General features: G+C 38.3%; 1 protein-coding gene across 2 annotated transcripts in view; it reads right to left on the reverse strand.

The window, feature by feature from the left end:
• Positions 1-19,301, reverse strand: part of SUCLG2 (succinate-CoA ligase GDP-forming subunit beta) — a 108,152-nt gene that overhangs the window by 37,053 nt on the left and 51,798 nt on the right. For both annotated transcript variants that reach the window (XM_058812709.1, XM_058812708.1), the window contains exons 5-9: positions 14,458-14,610; positions 13,405-13,494; positions 10,883-10,979; positions 7,408-7,569; positions 5,875-6,017 (exon numbers count right to left, since the gene is read on the reverse strand). In XM_058812709.1, coding sequence (XP_058668692.1) covers positions 5,875-6,017; positions 7,408-7,569; positions 10,883-10,979; positions 13,405-13,494; positions 14,458-14,610 — 645 coding nt within the window. The remainder of the gene's footprint in view (positions 1-5,874; positions 6,018-7,407; positions 7,570-10,882; positions 10,980-13,404; positions 13,495-14,457; positions 14,611-19,301) is intronic.

The following is a 19,301-nucleotide window of genomic DNA, read 5'->3' on the forward strand; positions in this document are numbered from 1 at the left end:
TTCTCTTATAAACTCAAAACCTACAAGATCTTTAAAAGAACCATAACCTGTTCCATTGTCTAAAGGCAAAATACTTGTACAAATTTCTGAGACAAAAACCACAATATGCTTTTGTGAACTTTACCCACCTTTTCAAGACATTTCCGTGCCCTAATAGGTATTTTGTACCCCCACAAACTGTCATTTTATGAGAATAATCTTAAACTTCAAGAGTCAAGACATCATTGCTCTTACAGAATTACCACTCACAGTTTTACACAGCTTTATGTTTATGTTTCCTCTCTGAAACACAGAAAGGAAGCTCCAGACCATTCACTGGCTCCAAGGCAGGATCAACTCTCCCTGAAATTTCCTAGATAATTGCTTATTTAGCTAGCCTTTAAAACCTTGTGGTGCTGGATAGTGTCTAAATTCCCCACATAAACTGCTGTAGGACTCCAATACCTTTTTTGGCTGCAGTATTTTGAGAACAGCTACCCTGTACAGCCACATTTCTTTGCTGCTCTTTAACCCTTATTTCCTGCCCGAGGCAGTCACTGACCTGCACCACCAGGCAGATTGCTCAGGTTAACTGAAGGCTCCTTCACCTTTCTGCGTCTTTCAACCCTTGAATCATTTGTATATTTGAAATCAGAGAAAAGGTGGCTCTCTACCTACCTGTTTACTCCCCCTCAGGACTAAAAGGCTCCTCTATTGTGCTAATAGGAGATAATACTAAGATAATGTAGCAAGATCCAGCTTCCAAAAACTATGTGGAATTTTTCAATGATTGATTAGACAACATCCTACAGAAATGTCAAAATTTCTAGCAAAAAATTACAACAGGTTAATTTATTATGATTTTCTTTTTAAAATTTTAATATTGCACTTTAACAAAACCAGCGCTGAGCACTAAACTGCCAGGAGGAGGGGGCTCTGTAAAAACCAGTGAGGATCAGTGATAACTGTTATGATTTTCATAGCCAAACTATTTAATTTTTGATCAATCTTTGTAGATGGCAGATGAGGGGGCTAACACCTGGGGAACAGTGCAGAGCAGGGCAGTACATTGTGCACTGGAGCAGCTCCTCAGCCGCAGAGTTTGGAGTTCCCAAACCACAGTATGATGCTTCACCCTTCTTCTTTACACAAGGTGTAAAGAATTTCCATGCTGTGCAAAGAAGAGCTGGCTAATGAAGTGGGTAAAGGGTTCGTGGTATGTGAATGAGAAAGCAAAGAGATTCCTAATGAGGCTGTAATAACAGGGTTCTGAAATGACACAAAATCTGACAATTTAAACAAATTCAGTGCTAACACTCTATTTTATGTCTGCAACTGAATCTTATTTACATTTCCCTTTTTTCTCCAAAATTATATGCCCATGACATAGGCTGCATGTGTGATAGGGAAGGTTATCTGTTCCTACTGATTTATGGGTTCGCATTATTGTAACACTGAGAAATCAGTGAAATGCAGCAAACTGCCCACAGCCAGCCTATGCTCTAAGCATGAGGAAGTTCCCTATCACAGAAATGTGGCATTTGGAATTCTTGCATTTTTAAAGCTTTCCCCTTGAGCAGGTCATTGTTCAAAGCTGCAGAGTGAGAGCAAACAGTCCAGAACCACACAAACAGAGTTACTACACCCCAATCTGCCTGAATGATTTCAGATGTTTTGAATGGTCTGAACTGAGCTAGCACACTCAATTTTAAATTAATTACCCAAAATAAAGACCAAATTCATTATACATGGCAATTTTATTTTTATTTCTGAAATCTAAGAAAAGAATATCCCAAATTTTTCCTCTTAGTATAATGTTATCCCTTCTGTTGCCACATAACAGACTGCAAATGTTAAGAAAGCTAATGCTAAAAATCCCTGAAGCCAAAAGGATAAGCTGGTGATAAAAATGTCTTGTATAATAAGGATGTATAAACTGTATTATTTTCACACCAAACACAGCTGGGAAAGAAGTGAATTGCAAAGTTATAGTTTAATGATATCCTCTTTCAGAATTCTGGTCACTCTCTCAGATGCCTGGAAAACAAAACCTCTGCCTGACACACAACAGTGAAACACATCAGTGCCAATTATGTGTGGGCACAGAGATACATCTGAACATGAACAGGCAAAGCAAGGTAACAGGAATGATTGTCTAGTCCATATAATTAAGACAATAATCTGAATTTGGACTAGATAATTGCTTAAGGAAAAAAAAGTGAAGTCTTGTGTGGGTTTGATATTAATTATTCCCTGGATATGAGCTAACAGATGTCAATATGGAATAGTTCCTCCTGAGAAACGTTTGTCTTTCTGTCAATAGCACTTTGCCTAAATAACAAGTCAACAGTTGTTAACATCAATTGCTTTGGTGAGTCTTTAGTCATATCATCAATGACAGGCTTCAAAAAAGCAACTTTAGTGGGAAAAGGAGAAAAAGAACAACAAACCATTTTGGCCTTTAGTTGCCTGTGTTTCAGTGACACTTCCTAATAGGACTCCACTGCTAAGATCAGGGCTAGAGTGTGCTGATGGTAAAAAAAAAACTTGCTTACAGTTGAGTTGGCTTTTGTGTGAGTTTGTGAGGCCAGGTTCTGGTAGCAGGGTGGCTTCTGTGAGCAGCTGCCAGGAGCTTCCCATGTCTGATGGAGCCATCAGCTCTGCAATGGAGCCTGAGCCCATCAGGGACAGTAGCATCACCTCTGGGATAACAGAGTTAAGAAGGGCAAGGAAAACTGCAAAACAGCAGCTGGAGAGAGGACTGAGAATAAGAGAGGAACAGCCCTGCAGTGAAGGAGGAAGGGCAGGAACTGCCCCAGGTGCCAGGGCCAAGATTCCTCTGCAGCCCATGGAGATCCAGGAAAGAGCAGATACTTCTTTCAGCTTTAGCCTTTCCAAAAAACCTTGCTGAATCCTACAAAGAGTCATCATATGGTAACCATGTCTTCAGCATGAACAAAAACAGGTGCTTGTTTTTGGAGCTTGACAAGGATGTGAGAGTGCTCACAGATGAGGACTCTGTGGGGATGCCTGGAGCAGGAATTCACACATTCAAGGAAGAGCCAGGCACCACCCAGAACCTCAGAAACACCAAAGGCAACAACCACTTCCACTTCACTGTGGGACAAAGGGGGATAAATGAAGCTCCTGCAGTGTCTCCCAGCAACCTGAACTGCCAGAATTGAGCGATCTTTCCCTTTCCTGCTAGTATCTAAAAACATGGAAGACTACATTTTCTACCAGAGCAGATGCACAGCGCCAACTTATAGAAATAAGACAGGCAGGAAGAAGGAAAAGAATAAAGAAAGAAAAAAAGCAATTGGAATTTAGACAGTGAATAGAAAGGAATTCAGAACCATTGCAACGACCTGTCTAACCTAGGAAGTATTGGATATGGCAGACAGCAAACAAGACCAGCAGAGTGTAAAAAGGGTCACTGGCTCCAGGGACAGCATTTCCATCCAAAAGCCAGTGGATCACCTTTTGCAACAAAACCCCTTACACTATTTTCTTTTTCCCCAAGAATTATAGAAACTGACAGCTGACAGATTAAACCAGCAGCAAACCAACCCAGATCTTCACTTTTCCCAAAAAACAATATCCTCTGTTTCACTAAATCAAATCATGGCTTACCTTGATTTGTTTATTTTCTTTGTCTGAGAGAGAGGAAGGGTTGTGTGGTTTTTTGGTTTTTGGGTTTGTTCGTTTGGGTTTTTTTGTCATTTTAAAGACAACTAAAGAGGGAGAAAAAGATCTTTTTCAGAGTGCAGTTGAACCTTTCCTTCTGGAAGGTTTCATCTTCTCCAATGTCCTTAACTCTGCCAGCACAACTAAAAACCAGCAATTCTCCATATTACAGCCCTGTGAACTTTTTTTTTTGTTTCTTTAGTCTCCAGACATTTGGATATTTACAAAAAATTAACTGAATCTCAAGTTCCCAAGAACAAATTTTTATCTGATCAAACAAAGTGGGAATCAAGTTAAAGGCCACAGGGAAATGACTGACCAGATACAACCTGTGAATGCTGCATTAGCCACAGAGACTCTTGGGACTGAAACCCTACCAATAGTTAAGAAAAGAGAGGATTCATCCAATTTTCTGATTATATATTAGTGAGCTAATGGACACGGTGTATCAGGAGAAGAAATAACAGACATTTGCTGTATTTTCTGAACAGAATGAAATAAACCATGAAATGTTTTGCCTTCTGCATCTTCAGCCAGTCAATCCCAGGAATGGCACAGCCCCAGCATAAATGCCTAATTCAGGTCCTTTCCATGCTCCTTTTTGCTTTCTCTCAGTAGCAGAGCTCCCCTAGCCCTGGTGCATGCAGTTGGAAATAGTTAAGCACTAACATATAATCAGAATGGGTAATAGAAGGATATAACAGAAGTCAAATGTTGGGCACGCAGATGTTCTATAGCTGAGAGCTGCTAGAATGCCTTTTTGTTTTAAAATTGTTTAAACTCAGTCAGCTTCATCACCAAAATTAATACCTGCTGTTTGTGGTGCAGCAGACAGTACAAACTACTTAGCACAGTGATAATCACCAGCTAAGTTGTGTATCTGAGACCTTGCTGCACCTGCTTCTCTACCACTAACACAAGTTTCAGAACTAAATTACATCTCAGGCAAACCCAGATCATCACACCAAGCAAACACTGCAGAACAACTCAAACAACTCAAACAACAAACACTTGAGACATCAAGGTACCAGGTACTTATAAAATATGCAGGGAGAGTTGCAACTGCAAAGAGCTTACAGTATAAAGTCGACCTGTGCTTATCTTGTACTGTAAATTTCCTTCCTAATTTTGCCTTGAAATGTTGCTGCAAACAATACCCACCTCTATTTGAAAAGCCACAGTATTTTGTCACTTTCTGCTGCACAGAGCATACAATTAGAGCAATGTAATTGTCACAGGAAGGTGGCATTTAGAAGCCAATATCACATCACAATGAACATGAGGAAAATGACTGGAATCACAGCAAACATGAGATAAAGGGGATGAAGCCAGAGCCACAAAAAGAAGCAATATGTTGAAATAGGGGCTTCAGCTGTGATGCTTAGGTGCAGGAGATGGGAAAGATGATCAAAGCCCTCCAACAGATTCCCATTAGTAAAAATATCAGCAGCAAGGAAGCTCTGGCTGCACACAAAAGCAGAGCTGCACGTTGGCAGGATGGGCAGCTGGCACTGCTCCAGAGCCCACGCCTGATCAATATTCTCTCAGCAGATACTCCAGTTCTGCCTGCAGAGGGGACCAGTGACCTCAACACACATCTCTAGAAATAACTTCTACTCAGTACACACACACTAATGTCTTCTCCTCTTGTTCAAAACAGAAAAGAGCAACTGCAGCTCCATCTGCAAAAGGAAGTGTCAGAACGTTCCAGCCTGGGAACGTTAATTAAATACAGATTATCCTGCAGTGCAGAGTCAGATATTTTAGAAACCTTGAGTTTAAAAGAGTACAAATCAGCCCTTGGAATTAGCTATTTGCTTAATTTTCCCATTTTTCTCCTCAGTCTATTGTGGTACAACACTATTAAGAATGCTATTTTAAACATCTAAATCTCACAAACTCCATTTCAGGAGTGAGGTGCTCTGAGTTCAGCACTGCAATGCCCAGCATTAGCACACCTGCACTCCTGTGCTGAACTGCCTTGAGAAAGTTCACACTCACAACTCACCAGCCAGCCTGAGTACGGATCAGGAGCTGAAAAGTCTCTCCAGTGGTTCCTATTGAATTAATTTTCCTCCCAGATCAGCCCTTTAGGAACTCACTCTCAGTGTTCTCATCATGATCTGGGTTTTTCTGTGAACTATTCATGGTCCTACTCAGCCCTGCTGCTGCACAGGGAAGCTCCCAGTCCAAACCCAACATTTTTACCTTGGGATCAGCAGTCAGCAGTTTGAATGCTTGATAGACTTGTGCTTCCTTCACACCTCCTCCCAGATCCAAGAAGTTGGCTGGCTTTCCACCATTCAGGGATATTATATCACATGTTGCCATTGCCAGTCCAGCTCCATTGACTGTAATTGCAAACATCAAAGTGCTTATAATTCACACAGATGAGATTTGTGAAAAGGCTTCAAATGTATTAGCACAACCCCAGAACATGGCTCAAAATGTTACACAGTCATTTCTAATTACTAGTAGCTATCCAAGGACATCCAATGCAACAAATAATTCAAAATCTGGTGCAAACACACCAACATTTAGGTTTTTTTAGTGCTTAGACGTTCATCTTCCTTTAAGCATGTATGAGCACTGGAATAATAATTGTGGCAATGCAGAACCTTCTGATTTTATTAAAAATAAAGAGACATAAAAACTTCTTGAAATAGTGAAGGACAAATTGACTCTTTAAGCTCCCCTCCCATCACTCTGATAGTAGTGGATGTTTTGTATTACTGCATCACAGATAACTAATTTTGGGGACAGACCTCAGATGTTCCTGAAACATCTTATTTCAGATTTGCACCGGTCTAGAAACATTTCCATGGATAGGAAGATCTAAACTGGGAAAAGTGATGAGAATTATGTGTCCCCTTTATGTTGTTCCTATTGGACAAATGCTCCTGTGTCAACCAGAATACAGACCACTAAAAAAATAGCATAATGTTGGCAATTATTATTTGGGTTTTGGGACATTTTGGTTGTTTTTTTTAATTGAGATTGAAGTCTCACTGCCATTTACTGAATCAGCTGCAACACATTATCAGAATCTTGTAGATTTGCCAATATATCTCAGCCAATATAAATGCTGGGCATTTTCTCACCAAGTCAAAAAAAATTACCTAATTCAATTAGATTAATAACAAAATGTTGAATTGGCTAAAAGAATTTGTACAAAATGAAAATTATTTAGAGCACAGCTGATTCTTCTACTTATCTCTTCTAAACAGCAGAGTAATTTCTGTTCTACAGAAACTTCAGGAAAATAAAAAACTGGATTTCCAAGCAGATGCTTTAGCAGCTTTCCTTAAAGGGAAATGGAGTTTAATATTCAATTGTAACTGGGAATGTCACCTTTATAAAAACATACTTTTCAAGTGCCTTTTGAGTAACAAACTCTTATTTTTTAAAATTAATGATTAGGTTTTGATTACTTATTTTGTTTTAATTACTGGAAAGACCAATTACATCAGGTTACAAAGTCAGAAATTGAGTTTTTAAAGCTTAGCGTGCCTTCTCTCTGACACCACTGCTTGTGTGCTGTGGCCATCAGCACAGTTTGCACACAATTTTAGTTTCATTCCTGTAGGAACTTGTGGAAGGACAGACAAAACTGCAGAAACACTCAGTAAAACAAACTGAAATTCTGTAAAGGGTGACCTGAATGTCAGATGTAAACAAAGTCTATACACTGAACAAGCATAAATTTGTTTTCAAATGTCTTTTGGATGTATTTGTTCTTACCAAAGCAAGCAATGTTTCCATCCAGTCCTATATATTTTAAGTCATATTTGGCAGCTTCATTCTCTATGGGCTCATTTTCAGACTTGTCATCCATGGCAAATATTTCTCTTTGCCTAAATTCTGCGTTGTCATCAAAGTTTATCTTGGCATCGAAGCAAACAACTGGAGGAGAGAATAAAACAACACCCAGGAATTTAGAGTTTACAGTCAGCCAGAGCTCCTGAAATATTGCAGCTCCTCCAGCAGAGAGGGGAGGCTGCTTTGGGAATTTGGGAATGATGCTGCCTCCAGCACAGGAGCAGCTGAAGGTCCAGCACTGAGTCCAGCAGGAAAGGACAGGTTCTACATAAATCCTCTGCTAGAAAAGGCACAGCAAGATCTCCACAGCACACAGGAAGATTTTCTGTGTTTGCTGCAAACAAAGATCCTGTATGTTAGGAGGGCAGTTTTTGTGATTTGGACAGGTGGGCTGCAGCAATGACACAGGAGAGTTTACCTTCCATATGTTGAAAGAATAACAGATATAACAGGCAACACCAACCCAAAGCCATGCAGTCATTCAGAGTTCAGCAACACAAAATGCTTTCCTTAGCCATATTTTGACATTCCTGATGTTGTTAACTATACATGCATTATTTCATTAAAGAGCTTAAAAAACCCGAAACAAATATGTTAAAAATGACCAAAACATTACTTTTAAATAAAGAAAATTAGGAAAGTAAATACAAACCTTCTCATCGATATCAACATCCACTATGGTTATAAAAACAAATTAAGAGGTTGCTAAATCTGACTACATGAAAAAAAAGATACAAAGGACTGGCCAGCAGGCCCAGTATTCCCATAAACACAGCAGCAACAGAAATGCCTGTAGAGTGCTATTTGCCTATTTTCTGACTCATTATTTCCATGGGTTTGCATAGGCAAATGCCTCATTAGATTAAAATGTTCTAAGCAAATGTAAGACTCTATACTTATCATATTACTATGCAAGTAATTTCCCTTGTACTATGTTCAGATTATAATTACTGACTTAAGCATAATTGATTTCTCAAGACAAACCAATCAAATCTAAGTGCCTTTAAATGCTGTGTCCACAAAAATCTAATAGTTTTTCTATCTGCTGGTGGTTTTTATTCACATTGCCACTGGGACATGTCCATGGTACTGTGCACGTGTTCTTGAGCATTGCACACATCTGGAGGTCAATGACAATTAAGAGGACAATTTTAGTCTGGTGGAAATGTAACTCTGTTCAATATACAGTTTCTTAACTTAGGAAAAAATAGCTAAGGAAACAGCAAATAAAACATTTACACAAGTAGGAGAGTCTCAGCTGTATATCTTGATTTGCATTGGGGTTTGGTTTTTTGATGTTGATTTAAAAAAAGAATTAATATTTGACTTGTAACTGATAACAGATTAAATTAAAGCTATCAAATTTCACTTCGGTGACTGCAGTTTCAGAAAATTATTCATGAGTGTGCATAATAAATCTCTTGGAAGAATCCAGATCTTACCTGGTCAATCATCATGTGAGAATGTGCCAAAAAGTAGAAATATCTGCAGTTCCTAATATGCTTCTAATGCACTAGAGCTGCTCTAATTAATTTTTTAGCAATGAAATAATATAATTTTTCTTCTTCAAGCTTTCAGGTGCTTAAATTTGCTAAGCCCACTCAAAGCTAGAGTACAACTGCAGTTTCAGAGTTGTTTACCTTACACACAAACATCCTCCATGTCACATTAATAGAAACTCTTTTCTACAGAACATTCATCTTTAACAAAGGCCATGCTGTACAAAGTAGAAGCAAAAACATGTATTAATATTTATCAAACCATTTTCACTATCTAAAGCACATTGTTATATGTATGATAGACTATACAAATAGATTTTTCTTCCAAACAAATATCAAAGAATGCTCCAACACTTGTATTCATGAAGTACTGTTGTTTTTGTTAGCAGTGTAGGATTTTTGTCATCTGCCAATTCAACAGTTTACACTGAGAGCAAACAAAACAAAAACAAATAACAAAAAAGGGGAAGTTTCAGGCTTCTGACCCATTAGTGTTACCAAGTAATTTGCTAGGATATTAAACAAGGAAATACATACAACCTGATGGAAATCCACACAAGTGATAAACACAAGACACAGCAAGAAGTAAATCCATCTGAACCATTACTTTGACAAGAATCATGGGATTCATACAGAGACTTCTATTTTGTCATTAGGAAGAGCTGCATTAAGCTACTCAAATGTTCTTCCATTTGTTTTATCTTTATTCTTCTTTAAAGACATTTCAGATGGAGAAACTGCTAGCAAAAAAGGAATAAGCACAGGCAGATTCCTGTGCATTTCTCTGAGCAAGAAGCCTTTCACAGCTTGAAACCCACTCTGTTTCTGCTCCTCAGCTTCCTGGATGCAAACCACATGGGGAAAAACCTCAGAGAAAACAACACAAAAACTCCTACCATGCCTCAGATTAAGCCCTGCTCACTAAATATGCACAGCCATTCCAGGAGAGCTAACTTGGTAACTCATCCAAATCTGTATTTCCACAGAGCCACCTCCAGCAAGGATGCAAGGTGAGTGCCACCATGGCTCTTTTCAATCTTTAAGGACCACATTTTATTTCTTCTCATACTTTCTGTCCTCTCCCTCACTTGTCTCTTCTTGCACACCAATTTCTCCTCTTGGTACACACTAAATAAGCTTCAGCACCTCAGTGAAATGGAACAGTGAGGAGGTAACTGTGATCCCCCTGGATCAGCCCTACCCTATTTTATTATCCCACAGGCATCTTTAGTTCCTCTGCTCCTCACCTTTGTCCAAGCTACTTGAAGGAAAGGTTTTGGCTGGAATACCAACTGTTACAATGAGGTGAGAGCTAATTCAGCTCCTCAGTTTTACCCTACACCTCCTCAACCCTGTAGTCATGGTGCAGGAAGATCAATGACCCTTCTTCTTCCCAAAGGATGTGGCCAAGTGTCTGTCTCAGCTGAAATTTGTCCTGTGCTCCAGTAGACTGCAAAGTTATGCACTTTAAAGTTTTAATTATCCCTATGAATGCAGACATAAAAGAACAACTTTCTTTCCAAACAATCTCAGTAATTCTATGTGGTGGTTTGACCAGGAAGAAGTGGGAATCAACATACACACAAAAAAAACTCAAAAAAACCTCCACAAAACAAAACCAAGAAAACCCCAACTTTGAACTTGAGCAGAAGAGCAGAAAATGTTCCTGTCTCTCACCAAGCAGAACATGTAGAAGCCAATACTTCCAGTATTGGATGGAACAATAAAAGGTATTGAAATATAAAATCTGCCAAGGGAATATTTATGAATATTGTTTAAATTACATTACAAAATGAAATTAATGCAAAGCTGCTGCTACATCCTTCTATGCAATTTAATTTATAGTTTGCATAAATAAAGAATTATAATGCATTCATTTGCTTCCTTCAGTTTCTTACCTTGCCCTTCTGGAGTTTCACCAAAGGGGTTGACTTCAACCTGAGTGGCATCAATTTCCAAGAAAAGATTATACAGCTTCTTAATTTGATCTGCTGCCTAAATGTGATCAAATGATTTACAATTACCACACAGAAAAATAAAAGTTCATGTTTGCAAGGCAAAGGTAGACCATTATTGATTATTTTTAAAGTATTACATTGCACAGTAATTCTAGATAATTACTGCTTTTATTTCTGTTTTCTTAACCATATTCATATAGTCACTTGTGCTGTTACAGTGCAGCATTATGATACTGTGTAAGATTTAGTAAATGTGCATTTAAAGACTATACAAACTGGAGATTTTGTACAAAATAGACAGTGCAATTACTATGAAAAGTTTAATTTGGGAAGTGACTGAAGGCACCAGCATAATGAAATGTTCTCTGGTACACCAAGATCTGAATTGCATTCACATTAATCAGTCTAAAGTCACAAACCACAAAGTAGTTTGTGCTCTCTGGTGACTTAAAAAAAAAAATATCTATTTCTCCTTCCTATATCAGTCTGAAATTCTTTTCTTGAAGAATTCACATCTGAAGCCTGCTTGTTTACTCATGACAAGATACTCTTGCTCATTCCCTACTACTCCTCACCATCTATCCCCATGCCCAATTCCATGGCTGAAAATATCACCACTAACTACTAATTTCCAAGTCTTTTGTTCTTTTAATATTTTTCCACTAATAGAACTACTTAAAAACAGCAACATGAATGTGTATTAAAAAATCCCTCTGGTTCATTACACACTGTGAACCTATTAGCTGAAATAAGTTTGCAGATGAAGTGCACTAATAAAGAACCACTCCATTTTTTCCCTCTCATTACTGATCAACTAACTGAAGTACACAACCCAAAAAATACTTAGGACCTCTCCTGATAAGTGAAATGAATTAGAATAAAGAAAGCATAAGTCAGCTTTCCCCTATGAGGTCAGTCATGAAAAAGAAAATATCACAAGTGGAAAGACTCAACCCCAATCCCAGCTCTGCCCAGAGAGGATGTGGAGTCCCCATTCCTGGAAATGTTCCAGGCTGGGCTGGATGGGGTTTGAGTGACCTGATCTAGGGGAAGGTGCCCCTGCCCAGGGCAGGGTGGTTGAAACTGGATGTTCTTTAAGGTCCCTTCCAACGTACATTAATCTGTGATTCTGTGATAAGATTCTTTAGAGAGTCCCAGTTGGGAAGCAGCACAAATTCCTTTGGACGCCTGCCCTCCTCAAGAGTTATCAAAGCATTCTCAGTGGGTTTGACCCTAAAAAACCCATCAGTTGTAAATGTGCAGCAGCTTCCTTGGCACAAACCCTCAGGCTGACAAAGCACCCCAAGAGCATGGGGGGAGCTCTCAGCAGTGACACTGGGGAGGCAGCACCACCATGACCCCACACTGGCTCTGGGCCACCTGGAAAGCTGCTGCTGCCACAGTGCTCTCTGCAATGGCACCAGAACACCAGAATCACTTCACTTTTATTAAAGGCTGCTCCATCTTTCAGCACCTCTCTGAATCAGGCAGCTTAATGTCAACGCTTCCCTTTCTCAGGGTCTATAAGAACTGAGCCTCTTCAAGCAGAAAATCCCAGCCTAGAACTAGAGAATGTATAAGTAAATACCAGGATTTGTCTGGATAAAAAGGATGTCCCTGTGCTTCAGTAAATTCCTTTTAGTTGACTACACGAGGGAAGAAATGCATTCCAGCAGCATTATTTAAATGTGTTGTTTAAAAGTCCATACATATTTGCTGTTAATTATTAAGTACCAGAACTCTTCAAGGGTTGAAAGGTTCTACATAATCATTCCTCCTCATTATATATACAGCTAAATCTTCAAATGTGTGTTAATCAACTTAATCATTATGCATTTGTTAATTGCATGTTAGGATAGAAAAGAATTAAAACTGCTGAATTAAAAATAAAGTAGTTCTACAAAAATGAGTTTCATACTGCAGAAAAAAAACAGGCCAGCTTAAATGAGCTCTTTTCTGTCCAAAATGATGCACATAGGCAAATATATATATTCAAAATATATATGTACAGAAAAGAGATACTGAAAACACAACATGCTGTCAGCCTTTTGTTTTTGAGTTGAAAAATAAAAAAAATTTAAAAGGTTCCAATCACAAAGCCAGACACACTTTTATTTCTCCTCATTTTAAGGGCTAATTTTCAAAATCAGCTCTACCCATGCCATTTACAGAGCGCCAGTGGAATTCCAGTGAAAACAAAGGAATCCCACATGGGGAAACAGCATGTTGCCATCAACTGCTAAAAAGAGAAGGGACTCACACTTTAAAACCAGAAGGAGCTTATTCAAAATGCTAAAGCCTAATGACAATTACATAGAGTAATTTAGTATTTAGAATGTCAAAATGATCCTGATTTAATGGACACTTGGCCTTTCCAAGTGTCCTTTCCTATTGGAAAACATTTAACATAGAGCTGGGCTAAAAAGCCCTCAGCCTAAAGCCAGAGGGGGGAGTCGAGTTACCTGCTGCTGCAAAGGTCCTTGGAATCCCAAATTTTTTGCCATCTGCAATGCCTGATGATCCTTTATGCCTTCAAAAATATCTATTTCCTCCTGCAACAGTAACATGCATGAATATAACTAAATATTCAATCAGAATGGAGGGTTATAGCTTCAAAAGGAAAACACTTGGTGTACATGTGCAAATTAGTAATTAAAGCCTGGCTGTTTGCCAAGGCTCCCTGAGACTGAGGCTACAGCAGCTGCCTATAGGGGATGTTATAATTACCACACTGACTATGAAACAGTCCTTCCAAAAAATATATAATTCTTCAGGGTGGCATGCTGACAAGAGAATGTGACACCAGTTTTCACTTTTAATTACTGTACAGATGGCATTGACGAATATTTAGTCTGTTAATTTTTATGACATATTCTGGAATATTTTCAAGGCAATGAGTGTCACTGGCCAGTAACACCGTGAAGTTTATATGATTTTTTTAAGTGCACATTAAATATTTTTACAATTTTTTGAATAATTATACTTGATAGTATCAATTATTTTCTCAGCTGAATAGCTTGTCTACTCATTATCATGCCACAGTAACTTAAAAAATACTTCAGTGTAGTCACCATTAAGAAAGCAATTACAAAAGTTGTATTTCAGATGCAAAAGTCTTGCAGGTACAAAAAAATAATTAACAACTCTGTCAATTAGAGAAAAACAGCCACAGAAACAATAAGTGTATTGGCACCAACCCACCTGTGAAAAAACAGTGTACCTTACTGAAAGTAAAATTCACTCATAAAACATTTCAGATATTAAGTTTAACATATCACATAACAGGCAGGTTTAAGATCTTTTTCTAATTGAAAAATTCTAGTAAAATCAGATGTTAAATATGCTTCATTTACTAGATGATGGGTATGATCCTGTATTTGATGAAACACTATTTTTATGGTTCTTCTTGTCTCCTTTTTACAGAGAAGAAGGAAAAATGGGAGGAGAAAGGGGGGAAAATATTCTTTTGGATAACTGACAGAGAAAAATGTTATTGCAGAACATTACTCCAATACCTTAAAGATAAGTTCTGGGCTAGTTACTGCAACTTCTTCTATGTCCACACCACCTTGTGGACTGCCAACCATGACAGGTCCATTGCAGGCTCTGTCCATCAGAATGGCAAAGTATGTTTCCCTGGAAATATCCAGTGCTTCTGCAACCATCACCTAAAATGCAGAGAGGGAAGAAAAGAAAACATTAGTGCTTCTGACTCATCCTTCTGCTTTGCCTTAAAATGCAGCAGTTTGATACTTGCTACCCTGAAGAGAAACACTGGTTTCACTGCTTTTACTGCACTACTACAACCCTGTGACCTTTCTCCCTTTTTCAATCTGAAAGTGAAGTAGCCACCTCTGCAATTTAATTAGAATTACATTCTTCCTTAAGAGAACTACTAATTCCCATCTTTCAATGGAAGTGGTAGAAATCAGGAAAATCACTTCCCAAGTATTAATATAATTAAGAAGGATTAAATGGCAACATCTTTCTAGCAAGGTCTGTTTCTGAAGTGACAGTTTTGAACAATGACTGCAGACAATGATCATCACTGAATAAACCACAAGGAGAAATTCATTCTCTCAGTCAGCAGATCCAAGAGGCATTTTTGTACCTGCAGCCCTAAAACTCTGCCTACCTGGCACAAGGTGCTCCATCAAATGAGTATTTCTGGGTTTTCATAGTTCAAGGGCTATAAACAAGAAAGATGCACTATACTTTCACCCAAGTCACATTTCTGACAGTCTGTTCCAGAGTACATAAGAAAGAATGTAGGGACTTTCTGCCAGGTAGTAGGTATTAGAGGAGAAAAAATTGTAAGAAACAAGAAATCAAATAAAGCCATCAGTGCTCAGAATTGAAGGAAAGATGAAATTTCTTTATGGTGTTTTTGACTTGGAAGAAATTTGCTTTATAGTAATTTTGTTTCTTTCTACTTTTACCTCACTTTATTCACACAACACAAGGGGATGTAAAGGAATAGTTCAAATAAACAACTGTTCAAAAGGAAACTAAAGAAAGAGGGTGAAAGAGAGAACCAAGAATGCAGAAAACTACTGTACTACTTAAAAGCATCTGCCTATTTTAGTCTACTACAGAGGGATGCTAAAAGACAACTTCAGAGACATAGCTTGGCTACCTGCCAAGCTTTGTCAAATTAACAAGCAAGGGTAGGGAAAGCATCCTTGATTTGCTACTATTTTTACCTGCATCCATGCTTTCCCCTTCTTACATATCCTGCATCAATGTATCTGAAAAATGTGAGTCAGTTGCTTTAGACATAAGTCAGATAAAACCAACTGGTCCTACTGGATCTTGTCAGAGCTGTTCAGTTTCCACAGAGTTCAGGGTCAGGGCCAGACTTGGGATGGGAATACACTCCACAAGTTTTGAGGAATACATTTGCAGGCACAGCAGGTGGAACTAACATTATTAAATCAGGTATTTTCAACTGAGACTTCCAGCCTGAGTGATTGTCCTCATGTTGCTAATTAACAATGTCAACATCATCGGATACTTCTCTGTCTTAATTCACAAAACTACTGAGAGTCTACTTTGCAGTAGAAAACCTTAGCACAAAAAATTGTTAGATTGTGAAATATCTCTAATTCCTCCCAACAAAATAACTTTCCTTCACGATCCTCCCTGTTTGACGCAGAGCAAAGCCAAGGAAATTGGTGTTCCAGGTCTTTAAATATCATTTAAGTCTACCTATCACTCACACAATAGAATTAATGCAAACACATTGATGAACAGTTAAGAACAGGGAAATTGAATCTACAGACTGTTGACTCTTCTCACATTTTGTCTGTTTTGCTTTTGATAAAGAATATGACACACCATTATCTGTTTACCATATCATATTTACATTTAAAATGTCCTGGGGAAAAATCAGTTTTCATTAAAACTTCCTGACAACTTCAAGCTTTGCTTCTCTTTAACAAATCTTTACCTAAAAGTTTAAGTCACACATCTAATGTCATGAGGGTAACTGTAACAGCTCTTCTCAAACAGAATCAAATATGCAAAATGTTCATTCTGTTATTGCTTGGAGAGAAAAACACAGGTAGTGAATTCTCAGGTTGTCATGATAAGAGAAGACTGTCATCACAGATAGCCAGGCTCTCCAAATTCCAAATGCCATAAGAGGATTTTATGTAAACTCACGAAACAGGTTCCAAGTTATGAGGGAATTGAAGAGATTGCTATTAATTTGAGAAACATCAATCTGAACAGGCACAAACACACTTTAAATTCTGCAACAGGTGCACAAGCTGAAAAAGAAAGCTGAAACCGTCATTTTCTGTTACATAATTATTCTAATTGTAGAAAATTTCTACCTTTTATACCTTGCTTACAAACAGATGTAAAAGGTACATGACTTCCACTCCCTGACTTGACACTAGCTCATTTGTCTCGCAGAAAGTGACATAATAAATATTTTCCTTCTGAAAAATGCTTATTACCTAAATTTTTTTAAACATAGGAGTATTTTAAACCACTCAAATGTCCAGAACACTGAAAAGTTTAAATAGCCCAAATCCTTTTCTTCCTGAAATGCAATTTTCCTTAAGTACATGTAGAACATAATCTCTTCCATACATGCAGAGAGAAAGTCCATGCCTTGAAATAGAAAAATGCCAGTGATTTGTTCTCACCTTCCCCACTGCCCTTAGCAAGCCCAAAGAGCCTGCCTGGCATTTTCAGTGCATTACATTCCCACTGCATTAAATGATATCTCAGACTTAGCTAAATTTATATGTTTAATAATATTATTGTAGTTTGCCCCTTGATTAAAATGTCAGTGTTTGATTTTGTAGTCCTGACACCACAAACCTGAGTGCCTCAGCTCCTCTAACTACCTTTAATATCCCAACGTGAGCTAGCTTTGTAAATGAGAAATTCTTTTAAAACAGACATAATTCTGCTGGGAAACAGTTTTTTGATGAAGTAGTGCATAATTTTAAACACGCTTTCTTCACTATCTAATAAGCACAACATTGGACAAATTGAATTAATTTAAAGCAGGGTGTATGCTCTTAGCATTAATTACCAAGAATCAAGAACTTAATACCAAAAAATATAAAACATAGTAGTTAAAAGCCAACATACTTTTAAAAGCCAACTCTGTAATCAGGATGAAAGTCTATGAGCAAATCATCAGCTTTTTCCAGTGAAAAGCATCACATTGGTTTATCATGGATCAGCATTAAAATACCAGTTTCCTAGGAACTCTATAGCAAAGCAAAAATACACAGTCTCTCAAGGCTGTGCACAGTCCTGTACCACCAAAGTAAATATCTGAAGCTCAGTAGTGAAAATTTCACCTCAAACTTCACCTCTGCCCCAGCTGCTTGGTCCTGCCCACTGTTCATTCACACAAACGTGGAGGGGAGAAAGGAACCACAGGTTAAATGTTCTATAGCTACATGGCACAAAAGTCATCCTAATACAAATCCTTTGAATAATCCACGTCAAAACTGCCCCCAATACCCATTTCCTTCTTCCATTTCTATCAATTCCAAAGAAAATCAGATGTTTCTGTTTCAGAACTGAATCTGTCAATGATGAACAGGCTTGCACTCTGACAAAAAAGTAGAATTTCTGTATAGATGTATTCAAGGCAGGCCAACTAGGGCAAAAGAATAAAAATAAATAACTTATAAAGGAAAGCTGCTTTTACAGTACTAATTTTCCCAAGCAGAGTGCCTTAATATGGAAAAGGTACATCCTGTCTTATATCCTTAGTATTATCAGGATCTCTGACAGACATGCCTTAATGTTAATACCGAGTCTCCTATTTTAATATATAGTATTTCTTTTTAAGAACATCTCTGAGGAGTGGATGGAAATCTGCTCTCCTTGGTCCCCAAGAGAACTGCCTGAACACCTTCCTCCACCCTCATTAGACAGGATCTTTCCAGACAGGTGTTTCTTCCCCTTCTATGCTAATACACCAAGCTGTTCACAGGATATTAAATGTGAACTGCAGCTCCTTCAGCTCAAGCCAAATGATTTCCTGGCATCAGACAGAGTGTGGCTCTTGACTACTTACCTGTATGAGGATTCTTGCTCAGTCAAACAAAGCAAGAGGTAAAAACAGATACAGCAGCTAGGCAATTGCCAGGATTCCCTGACTCAAAGAATTTTACTAATTTGAAGGAGACTCTTGCTGAATCTTTGTTTCTCTTATTTAGGCCAATACAGAGCAAATAATTTATGCTGAAGTGAATCCTGGTGCCTTGCAGAAAGCACCATCATTGGAAAATGAATTCCCATGGTTATCTGGTACCTCAACCACTACCATGAATATATTTTAGTCTGTATCTACCACAAGAAGAGATAATCTACTGTTCAGAAACATTTTTCAATTGAGAAAAAAATCTCATGCAAACCTTTCAATACTTAAGAGGGCATACAATAAAGATAAGGACAAACTTTTTAATAGGGCCTGTTGCAATGAGCCAAGGTGGTTCTAAGCTAAAGAAGACAGATTTTGACCACACATAAGAGAGAATTATTTTACAAGGAGGGTGGTGAGGCGCTGGCACAGGTTGCCCAGAGCAGGGTGGATGCCCCATCCCTGGAAACATTCAAGGCCAGGTTGGATGGGGCTATGAACAGCCTGATCTGGCTGAAGATGCAGCTGCTCATTGCAGGGGGTTGGACTGAAGGAATTTTAAGGATTCCTTTCAACTCAAACCATTCTGTGATTCATCTGTCACTCTGTTAAGACTTGCACAAACCTGAGGGTGACTGAAGTACAGATAATATTATTATTAAAGGGAACCATATATCTACTGTTTCTGTAAGCAGAATGTCAATAAGTGTGTACTGCTAATGCTATAGTGCAGCTGTATCA

The sequence above is a fragment of the Ammospiza caudacuta genome, chromosome 12, assembly GCF_027887145.1.
Source record: "Ammospiza caudacuta isolate bAmmCau1 chromosome 12, bAmmCau1.pri, whole genome shotgun sequence".
Classification (NCBI taxonomy): domain Eukaryota; kingdom Metazoa; phylum Chordata; class Aves; order Passeriformes; family Passerellidae; genus Ammospiza; species Ammospiza caudacuta.